General features: G+C 38.6%; 1 protein-coding gene across 1 annotated transcript in view; it reads right to left on the reverse strand.

Annotated features, from left to right (window-relative positions):
- Positions 1 to 12,253, reverse strand: part of prodhb (proline dehydrogenase (oxidase) 1b) — a 39,004-nt gene that overhangs the window by 23,118 nt on the left and 3,633 nt on the right. The window contains exons 2-4 of the mRNA XM_036598660.1: positions 10,929 to 11,137; positions 1,108 to 1,142; positions 867 to 1,016 (exon numbers count right to left, since the gene is read on the reverse strand). Of these exons, the coding sequence (XP_036454553.1) occupies positions 867 to 1,016; positions 1,108 to 1,142; positions 10,929 to 11,134 (391 nt within the window). The 5' untranslated portion in view covers positions 11,135 to 11,137. The remainder of the gene's footprint in view (positions 1 to 866; positions 1,017 to 1,107; positions 1,143 to 10,928; positions 11,138 to 12,253) is intronic.

Here is a 12,253-nt window from a genome sequence, read left to right on the forward strand (position 1 = left end):
TTGGGTAAACCTAATAATTCAAGGTGGCCTAATACATTCTGTGAAGTAATAGAACTCTGTTATTTGAGGTTATTTTTAATAGAATCATGCTTGTCATATTAGAACTATGCTGGGACTCTTTGCTGAAAGAGCCACTGTAAATCTAAGTAAAATATAGGTCAGTTCCTATTACATGTTTCCTATAAAGCAAATGGAATGCCTTTTAAATGCTTCAGTGTGTTATCTAGAACCGCCAAAAAAATGTTCCAGAGCACTAGCTTAGCACTATTAGTGATGCCATATGGGCGCTAGCGGAAATGAGCATTATTAGGGAGGTGTTTTGACATTCATGGCCTGAATTGAAGACCTAGGTCTAATTTTCTTGGTTCCTCACTGATAATTCCAGTATATTAATTATCAAGGAATAACATCTAATAATGCAGTAACACAGGGGTTCTCAGGAGAAACTTAGGCGAGTCAAGATTCTGGTCTATAACTCAGCTTTACTGGAAACACAGCCCAGCAAAAAGAATACGAGAGGGAAAATGGCCCTCGTCCTAGCTCACGGCTTTTCCTGCTAGCACTACACTACAAAGCTTGCTACAGCAACATACCACTGAACCTAGCCCCGCCCTTCACAATAAGCATCCCTGCAAAAGAAAACAGTGTAAACCTTCCTAACTAACTGAATAGCCTAAGATTAGCATGAAGAAGCATTTTGTTAACAGGCTACACATTTATTTTTAACAAAGCAGATCACAAGCTTGCTCTGACGCCAGATAATGTTATTTCTAATTATGTTTCAATATATTTCAATATTAAATTTTGATTTGAGCCATGGACTGCATAATAAAAATGAGTCTTCATCCTGTTTGCACTGTTCCCACCTGCTGCTTTGATGCACTTAATGAAAGTCTCCATGTGCTGGTCACATTTCGCTTCATCAGTGTAGAAATACGAGGGAGCACTCGTCACACTGTCCCAGTGATCACCAGACCCACAGTGGGGCACGAAGCTCTGGTCACTAGGAACAGCTCCTAAAGAGGAATATTTAATATATCTTTCCATCTTAGTTTCAATCTTTTATATTAAAGTCATAGAAATGCTCAAATAAATTGAGATTCTCACCAGAACTTCCTTTTTCTGAGACTGACAGGTGTGATCTGACAAAGAAGAAATAAAGATGTGTTCTGCTAGTTCAATGTCACCAAAACAGCATAATAAAACATGCCTAAGTGCTGTATTTGTCTACACTGTTCAGCCCTGTGCTTTTGTACTGTGTATTGCATACATATTGTACCTGTGAGAACAATGAAAAGCTCTTCCAGTGGTGAACCATGGCTATTAGAGGTAGGTCTACAAAATTTGGTTAAACAAAACAAAACAATCAAATCAAAAATTCTGCCAAATTTGGTCAGGCTATGACTTGTATTCACAGTTAGTGTCATATATAGGATTCCCAGAAGACCTGAAATTACCTTTTTCTCACAAAATTGGTCCCATTCATTGTAAATCCAAATGCAATTGGTTGATTCCACTTCCTAATTATTTTGGTGGTTAAATGAATGTGAAAGACCCAGCTCCTCAACGCCTTGCTAATGGGAAAGCTAGTTTGGTTCTATCTACCTAGACCCAATCCAGAATAAAGTCGTGACAATTTTCTATCTAGCGTTTCAAAATTGTAACCCTTTTGTTTTCAACTTAACAATGAGATAAGACTATTGGGTAACACTTTCTATGAATGTCACCTTTGTAAGCATCTATAAACGCTTTCATAACATGTTATAATGCATTCATAAGACATTATAAACATAGCTATAAATATTTATAAAAATGCATTATACATTATAGCCATGTTTATTATGCATTATGAATTGTTAACATAATACATTATAAGTACTGATCATAACAAATTATAAGAGCTCATAAGTCGTATTTGTCCACTCTAAGTAAAGTGAAGCGTACTGTACTAAAGCCTCCTCCAGTGTTAAGAGTGAGGCTTCAAGTTGAAGTATTTACTGAAGGATTTACTGAAACACTAAAACATACACAGTAAAGCTCATTACAGGCTTCAAATGTCAGAGTTTAAACTAGTGCTGCCATCAGTGTTTTACCCAATGTGGGAAAGGTAATGTACACCACCGTTAGCTTGGTATTTGTCTTTACTTTGCAGTCTCCAAGCTGGGACTGACTTCTTTGGCACTGACAGTATAACATGTTATCAACACTACTTATAATGCATTGTATTAACAATTCATGTATAATAAACATGGCTGTAAAGTGTAATCCAGTGTTTTATAAACATTTATAATCATGTTTATAATGCTGTATGAAGGCATTATAACATGTTATAAATGTATTTATAGATGCTTACAAACGTGACATTCATAGAAAGTGTTACTGACTATTGCTATAACACTAGAAGAATTTAAATATAACAAGCATGATGATTCTTTTAAATAAAAACAAAATAATGTATTTTTTTTTTCCATCCCCAGAAATCATTAGGCTGGAAGGCTCTGTGCATTCCCCAATGAGCTTTTCATTAAGATGTTCTGGCATATTGACAATAAACCTGATTTGAATATAACTGAATAGAGCTTCAGTGGTTTTCTTTTTAGTGCTATTATCATAACTAGCAGTGCCATAATAAATGTCAGCAGTATCACAAAAGAAATCATAATAATTTCACTGTTGCAGAGCTTTGCCTGACCAATCAGGTGAAGGAACCAAATTTCAATTTGATGTTCACAATAGTCATTAACCATGAATGTGTGCAAAGTCATTTTCAGAAAAAAACAAAAAAACAAAAAAAAAACAAGTTTTAAACACATAATAGGCACTTCTGGCAATTTAAACCCCACTGCGCTAAACTCCAACTCTTTCCAGTCCATTTGTATTCCACAGAGATAGACAGGCGACACCGGTGTTACACATATCGAAGCTAATGGGCTTCATGCCAAACTCAAATGGATAATCCAAACCCCATACTGCACTTTCACTTACACTCACTGCCTACACTCTAAAGTTTAACTGTATCATATAAAATATTTAGAGTGTAAGTAGTTCCCTCGACTCTAGTCAGGCAACCACTACCACTCAGACCCCCACAGTGCACGTTTTGACATCTGTGAACTCCGAACACGAAGGAAATGTGGTGAAGTCTGTTCATTAGCAGCCATGCTCGACTCTAACAGGCTCTGAGTGCATGGCTAACACTTCAGTGCTCTGATGCTAAGCGCTGGAGAGCAGACGGAAAACATGAAAGTGCAGGTTCTGCTACAGGCCGGCTAGAAATCCAGCTCATTGTTGAAGTCTATAATACTGGTTTAACCCCTAAAGGGGTTATTTCAGTGATTTTTCAAAATTTCTGCATAAGTAAATGGCTGAGGTGTAGACAAAGTCATTCAGAGAAGTTTGATGTAAAAATGTGTTGTTCTAGAGAAGCTTAAGGAGTCTTAACGGGTCTTATTGAACGGCTCACAATGGTGGTGACAGAACCCAGATGTCTGAAGAGAATAATGCTGAAACGTACTTTATAGAAAGACATTACATGAAATTGTTACATATATGTTGTCTGATGCTTGAAATTGTTTGATAAAATTTATGATTATGAGAGATGCATGCAGGACACTCTGAGGCAAAATGGTCCCCAAAGAAAACATTTTTGTCTTTCACATTTGCCACTTTTTACCATTATTAACACTGCATAAATCAATAAATGAAAAAGTGAGTCACTAACCAACTAATTCAATCAATCAATCAATAAATAAATAAATAAGCAAGGCTATATTGGCTATATTTGTGCTGTAGAAATGGTGAGCCCTGGTTCTGATTAACACCATTGAAAAGAAAGCTGGTAAGTCTCTATAATGCACCATCTCATATCAGACTACCATTAATGGCCTTGATTATCTCAGCAAATAAATCATAAATATAATTATTAAACAAACAAACAAACAAACGAACGAACAAGCGAGCGAGCGAGTGAGCGAGTGAGCGAGTGAGTGAGTCCCCTCTTCAGTCCAGTCCATTTTTTTTACAACCGTGGCAAGAAAATCTAAAATTAATTGTATGATTGTAAAAAAAATATGATTTAATTTTATTTTGTTATTTGTCAATAAAGTGTTGGGACTTTTGCATCATAAAAGTTTGTCAATGTTTTCTTTGCTATGTAATTTAGAGTTTCCGGTTTAAAATGCTACCAAGCTGGACTGTGTTGTTGCAGCTATTTGAGTCTAAGCAGGTTGGAAACAATGGCGAATTTTCCACCATGCTAATATGGTTGATTATATGACATAAAATCTACAACAGATCTATCATAACAGTGCAGCCTTTCACATAAACACAAAATAAATATTGAATTTAAAACTTTGAATTTGTGTACATGTAATAGCCGCGTTGCTTAATCCGTGTGATTTGGAAATCATTTCCCGTCCTTGTGATACATTTCTGAGTGAAACACTGCAGAGGATCTCTGAGCAAGCTGAGCATATTCTGTCTATGATGCATGGGGGTGGTGGGAGGTTTGGAGATGAATTTATGATGTTAATAGTTAATGAAATTGGTGCATGGTGACATAATCAAAACTCAGAAGATGTTTAACCCCTTAACAGGCCAGGGGTCTGCTGGTGGGCCCAAAGTTTTAGTACACACTTCTAGAACCTGAGAACAGCTCAGCCAGTTTGTGTTGAAGACCCTGTAGTTACTGAATAATAAGCCTTAGTATGTAATAAGCCTGACATTTAAAGGGGTAAAGAGGCAAAAGTCATTACATTTTAATAGAGGATTACAGTTTGAGCAGCATTATATATATATATATATATATATATATATATATATATATATATATATATATATACAGCATTACTCTGCTTTAAGATTTGTTGCTGCATCTGCTTTCAAGTAAACTAATCAATGATATAATCAATAGTTCTGCAGAGTGCTTCGGAAGATAGCATGTTTGAATTTGATAGCTCTGTACATGATGTGAATCATTCATTACAAATTAGCATATAAGTGTGACGTATTACATAATAATAAAACAGAACAATACAGTAGGGCTTTCTTGACCACTTTAAAATTTTTACTCAACTAAAAACATAAAAATAGCAATAAAAATGTACCTTTAAGATGAATCAGTGATCCATGTGATGATAATGCACATTTTAAATTCACCTACTGGTCTGCCTTACAGTAAGAAATTAGGCCTGATACATACAGCCATTTATACATTTTGCATAAACAGTGTTGTGCAAAAGTCATTGATCGCCTTAGTTTATTTTATCCCCAGTCAAAACAGCCTTTAAAGACAAGTTATTCATTTGAGATACTTCTCAGAAGATATGAGATAATCCACTTGTGTAAGAAAGGGGAAATCAATGGAAATTAAGTGGAAAAATAGGAGTTTGCAAAACTAGATTTTATTAAAATAATAAATTATTTTATTAAAATAATAAAAATACAGAGAAAGTGGGGCTCCTAACAAACACTACCGAGAAAAGAAAACTGAAAATTTGCAAATCAAACAAAAAAGCAATGCCCAACTGCCACTTCTGTTTATACATCCATACATATTGCAAACTGCACTGCCACTTTGTTTATACATCCATACATATTGAATATTTCACTACCACTTTGTTTATACATCCATAAGTATTGCAAATTGCATGTATATACAGCTATTAACTTGTTATCATTTACAGTGTATAGCCACTCTGTTCATTCACTGGACGTGACTTGGAACACTGCATTGTCACCTGCATAATGTTTATGCGATTGTACTTACTTATTTTTGGACTTCACAATATATTTTATGGTTGTTTGGGTATATTCTATTCTATATCTTCACTTCTTCTATTCATGCATCTATATAGTAGCGCACAGCAAAAGTTTTGCTCTTGTTTTGCTCTTTATTGTACCTTATTACTGTATTTTATGTAGCTGTTGAGGCTTTTGTATAATTTTCTGTTAAATCTATTTTCTGAAAATATAATTTGTACATAATTCCTGTTTTGATTGGAAATTAAATACATAACCAGGAGTCTCTGACCAGTACTGTATATGTGTCTTTGTCCAATAAAGTGTTTATATATCATTGAAAGGTTATACATTTTTATAGTCTGGCCTTTAAAAAAGCTGCTTATGTGATTTCTAATCAAAATAATCTGTAGATAACTCGATTAATAATCCAATAAATAGCTATAGCCTGAAAGAATGCGAGGCAGAAGTGGAATGTGGACCTCTGTCAGGATGACCAGCAGAAAGGCCCACATATTGGATGCCAACTCATACTCAGATGCCACATCCTCCATTCTCTTTATATTGCACTCTTGGTAATGCTGAAAAGCTGAGCACTCACTTCTGTGTAACATTGTTACTGGGTCCGTCGGGGTGGACAGTAATGCAACACTGATAGAGGCAGAGGCTCTAAAACACATACACATGATGAACATAAATTAGCTTTTATTAGCCAATGGCCAGCCTGGGTCTGCTGCGGTCATAAAAAGCATTTCCAATAAACGCTCCATTTCAGGCCTATTCCTCGCCCAGTGGAGAGCAGGTGGAGATTCAGCGCCCCCATCAGGTCCACAGAGGGGAATGCAGTGGGTCTCTTCAGACACCACATAATTGATCTGTCCGCGTGTAACCTTAGCGGACATTCTCTAAAGCGACTTAGATGTCTGACAGCTGTGTCTAATGTGAAAGCAGCGACAAGAAAAAAAGTAGATTTATTGGAACTCCCTTTATGTTGGCCCTCTTTTTCCTCATGTCACTAAGTGCGAGTCATTGCTCTCTCTCTCTTTCTCTCTCTCTCTCTCTCTCTCTCTCTCTCTCTCTCTCTCTCTCCCTCTTTCTCTCTGCCGTGTCTGTGTGGGCAGTGTTTCCATTATATTTCAGCCAGAAAACCTTTAAGGACTTCTGCTGCTTGCTCTCTAATTTGGAAAAGGTCAATAGCTACAATAAATGGGTACAATTCACTGAGCCAAATGTCCTAACATTGACACAGTAGTGACATAAAGGTGTCGTAAGCCATGATATAATGGTGTCATCATATTAGACACAGAAGCAGCCTTGAGGGATCTGAAGCAGAGGTTGAGAGTGCAGCTAAAGTAAACAAATATCTATATAAGTTATATTAAATGTTCACATGTACACATCTCTGAACCCTCAGTCCTGTTTAATTCTTCAATGCAGAGCACAAAGGGGCTATTACTGCCCTTTAATCTATTTTTCCTTGGTTAAGAACATGGATTTTCTCAGTGCTGTGCTTGCATTTAGTCTGATATGTAAAAACAACCCCAAAAAGTTGTATATTTGTCTACTTGTCTCATTAGACAGACGGGTCAATGCATATAAATGCAACATTATTCTGGCTGATCACCTTTATTCCATGATGAAGCATTTCTATATTGATAAGAGTGGTCTCTCCCAGGATGACCATGCCCCTCCACAGGCCACTGCATGGTTTGGTGAGCATGAAAGTAGTGTAAATCATATGCTACGAGCTTCACAGTCACCATGTAAACATGTAGTTGATTTCTAGCCCTCATAACTTCAGAGCGGTTTAAGCTAAAGACATGATACACATATCAGACCATTCATCAGACCCAGCTCTAACTAGCTAGTGTGATGTCATCGAGCTTCAGTAAGTAATTCAGCTCAGAAAATCACCCAAAATCTCATTTTATTGCTCTTAAAGGTTAAAACAGCAACATGATTCACAGATCAGATCACTCAGCAGACTCTGCCCTCGCCATCCAGAGTGATTTCATCCACTTGTGACCATCCATCAGCCAGCAATCCAGCTCCCAAATCACCCAAACCCCACTTGTTACTGTTACATAATATTTCTGCTTTTAGCCTTCATATTATAAATAAAGGGTTACAAATAGCGGCATGATTTACACACCAGAACACTCAGAGGAACCTGCCATCAGTAGCCAGAGTGAGAGAAACCAGCTCTAACATCCCACAACCCAGAAATACACCGATCAGGCATAACATTATGACCACCTTGTTTCTACGCTCATTGTCCATTTTATCAGCTCCACTTACTATATAGGTGCACTTTGTAGTTCTACAGTTACAGACTGTAGTCCATCTGTTCCTCTGCATACTTTGTTTGCCCCCTTTTACCCTGTTCTTCAGTGGTCAGGACCCCCATGGACCCTCACAGAGCAGGTACTATTTGGGTGGTGGATCATTCTCAGCACTGCAGTAACACTGATGTGGTGGTGGTGCTGTGTTAGTGTGTGTTGTGCTGGTCTGAGTGGATCAGACACAGCAGTGCTGCTGGAGTTTTTAAACACCTCAGTGTCACTGCTGGACTGAGAATAGTCCACCAACCAAAAATATCCAGCCAACAGCATCCTGTGGGCAGCGTCCTGTAACCACTGATGAAGGACTAGAGGATGACCAACACCAACTGTGCAGCAGCAGATGAGCTATCATCTCTGACCTTACATCTACAAGGTGGACTGACAAGGTAGGAGTGTCTAATAGAGTGGACAGTGAGTGGACACAGTGTTGAAAAACTTCAGCAGCACTGCTGTGTCTGATCCACTCGTACCAGCGCAACACACACTAACACACCACCACCACCTCAGTGTCACTGCTGGACTGAGAATAGTCCACCAACCAAAAATATCCAGCCAACAGCTTCCTGTGGGCAGTGTCCTGTGACCACTGATGAACTTTGGAAGAAAACATGTATTTATTAAAATATTAGAAAGATGCCTCAACAACTAATTGCAATGTCAAAATGTCTGCAATCTTTGCCTTTATTACAGCTTCTATTCTTTTCAGGAGACTTGCTTTCAGTTTTTTAAAGAATTCTTTTCCTTTTCTGCTTCTTAGAATCCAAGCAATCTCAATCACAATGTAGCCTTTAGCTTTGCAATGTCCTCTCACAGTGGAAGGATGGGCAGAAACACCTGTGGATGTTTTCAGACTATCTCCTCAAAAATATCTCCTGAAAAATGAATAACTTGTACTGTCGGTGTATCTATCTACCTATCTAAACGTCCACAGTGGTCCCTGACAGCTCCTTTTACACACCACGTGACAGAATTCCTGAAGAGTGAGCGAGCCGATAGCCCACATTTTAGCCAATCAAATGCGATGGGCCTTGACCGTGTTAGCCAATAAGGGTCCAGCTTTCTGTTTACATCGCCAAGTGCAGCTCAGACCTCAGCCTGTTTCCGCCTCCTTTGCACGAAGTGCAATATTACAGAGTGGCCAACAGCCGCGGGTTAACAGCAGAGAGTTCTGATGCAAACCACGTCTCTAGCAATCACTCAGGCAAGAAAGATTACCCAACTGCAGTGCCAATCCTATTGGCGAGTTATGCTGTTTGTGTGCATTCAAGAACAGAAGGAATCTTCGTAATGGTGCGTAAGTGCTGAGGTTGTTGCCACGAGGGCTTTAAAATGTCCACATATGCTGCGAATTACCATTCAGTGAAGTGTTCGCACATTTGCAGGGGAGATGGAGTGTTTCTTAATGCTAAGCCCCAGGGCTCCAACAAACTGTGCCCGATTTACACACCTAATTCACAGACACAGGCACGATTTTCCTGCCCCTTGTTTCACTGCAGCTGGTACATAACGTGCTAGTCTAGTATGAAAATTGTTCAGTTCAACACCTGCGGGACCCTCCTGAATTATGTTATGTCACAAATCGGCATGCACCGCATTTCTCATAAACCTTTCGGTTTGCCCCAGGCTGCTACACGCTGTGGGTGGGGTTCATGTTAACCAAGACGGTGGCTTTTTTGGGTATGTGCTGAATCGAAGGTAACTAAAGCAATAAGCCTATGCTTTGGAGTGATTTTATAGTGAGGTGATTTCAAAGGGCCTATATCAATCTTTTTAAATAAGAGTTTGTAGTATTTAAACAGTGTTTCAAAAAGTTTCAAAATGCACCACTCTGCAATCCATATGGTCAATTTATGGAAACTAAGCTGCAAAACCAGCCCATTCTGAATTCATTGTTTTTGTGATGTCACAAAAACCAAGTCATTTACATACATCTGCTTATTCAGCCTATAACAGTGTTGCTCCGCCTATTCACATGAAAGTTATAAGGTGTGTTTCAGCCTGGACTGCTTTTTGACACAATACACAGTGGCCAATCAGAACACAGCTCATTGACATATATCAGTCTTAAAGGCACAGTAACAAAAAACAAAAGGTAACAAAGGCTACGTTCACATTACAAGCCTCATTGCTGAAATCCGATTTTTCGCTCCAATCCGATCTCCCTGACACGATGGTGCAGAACGAGCCTTCGCTGCAAAGATAATTAACTCTGAACACTCTCAGCTGTTTATTATTAGAGCGAGACGAAGGCGAAAACGGTGAGATGTGCTGCTTTTCCACCGTTTACAGGCTTTAACTTCTGTTCGGCGCTGCTGCCATGGTAACGCTTAATGATGACGCACGTGCAGTGGGAAAAAAAGCACATGAATTAAGGTCACATGGCCATGAATCAGCTACGTATCCAATCTAGGACCACAAATGAAAGTGGCTCAGGTCGGATTTGAAAAGATCAGATTTGCGTGTTCACACAGCTCTGAAAACACCAGATCTGAGTCACATTAGGGCAAAAAATTGGATTTGTGCCACTTCAACCTGGTAATGTGAACACAGACAAAAATAAGGCATTAAGAGAGCAGAAATGGTCATGTAAATATTAATTATGACTATTTTTGTTGCATAAACAGAAATGTCATGAGTGGACATGGGGGGATATGAATACAAGAAAATAAGGATATGGGCCCTTTAGTGCTCTACCTCAGGTACCTTTTCTCTTTTCCATACACAATATGATAAAATCTATAAGTGTAAAAATCCTGAATATTTTATCACATTTTCAAACAGGCTCAGCCAATCCGATTTCAGAACCAGAATTATACATTTCAAAACAAAAAAAAATAAATGACTTACTCCATTTCTTTCCTCTCAGCCTCTTCCTGACAGATATCTTCCTCTACACTGTAGTCGAGCACTGTGCCCACTCCAAATGCTCTATTCTTCTGAATCAGGGGCTTGATAGACTGGTGGTCCTCTCCAGCCACAAACTGACCATAGAATGTCATTTTCATCAGCTGCTCAAAGGCCTTCTGACCCAGCAGTGTTCTGCTCAGGTCCATTAGCTGTGAAGGGGGAATAAGAGGCACTTAAAAAGTACAGGTGTGCAGTGTTGAGGCCTTCAAGGTTCTTTTACTGTCACTGCTGTACTTGATCTTTCTAAGGAGGCATTGGAGAGGCAAAATTACCACACGCAGACTGCACAAGCCTGAGAACGTGCTAGAAATGATAATGTACTGTAGTGAATAAAGCAGTACACTGATATAGCAATTCAAACTTCCTTTATAATAAAGTTTTCCTTCGTATCTGAAATGTTGATCAGCCAAGACATGGATGGTGTCTAAAGGCTGCTTTTTCATTTTTGTGCTGGAGCTTTGAGGGTTTTTTGTCTGTTTGCTTGGTTTGAGAACTCTCAGGGGATCATTTAGGGTTGAAGGAACCCAGGGCTGAAGGAAGTGGGGGTGCTGAGGGGGCTGCAGCACCCCCTGATTTCAGGATTGCAACTGTTAAAATAATAATAATAATAATAATAATAATAATAATAATAATAATAATACGAAATAAGCATAAAGACCCTTGTGTGATTTTTTTTTTTTTTCAAAAATCTGCATTAGCTCTGCTTTGTTTAAGTGAATGCTGTATTTACATTACAGTGAGCCAAATACTGCTGGCCACTTTGCGGGTGTGTCCTCAAACACACACAGATTGAGGTGCAAAGAGAGAAAGTCTATGCAGACTAAGTTCTAATTGTTGTTTTTTTTTTTTTTAAATGAAAAAACAATCCGGCATAATAATAACATTTTATCAACTGCTGTATCTTCGCTATGTGTGCATTCCAGTGTTAAATCTCAGTGTGTGACTGTGTGCATGACAAAATCTATTACCGCGCCACATACCAACAATCTGATTGGTTGCCGCTCTATTAATTTGCAAGTTTCTCCAGTACAAGACAGCACTTGTTTGATGTGTCAGTTTGATGTATATATTGACGCCTCTCGCCTCATTATAGCTCTGTATGACACATTGTGTGTGATGTAAATTAGCAAAAAAAAAAAAGGGGGACAAATCATTTGGCATGATGTCATCAGTCATGTCACATATATGCTGCTTAAAAGCGCACCACCCCCAACTTAAAACACATCCCCATGTCCCTGGCCCCGCCCCAATCATCACATCCTGCT

The sequence above is a fragment of the Colossoma macropomum genome, unplaced genomic scaffold (genome assembly GCF_904425465.1).
Source record: "Colossoma macropomum unplaced genomic scaffold, Colossoma_macropomum, whole genome shotgun sequence".
Taxonomy (NCBI): domain Eukaryota; kingdom Metazoa; phylum Chordata; class Actinopteri; order Characiformes; family Serrasalmidae; genus Colossoma; species Colossoma macropomum.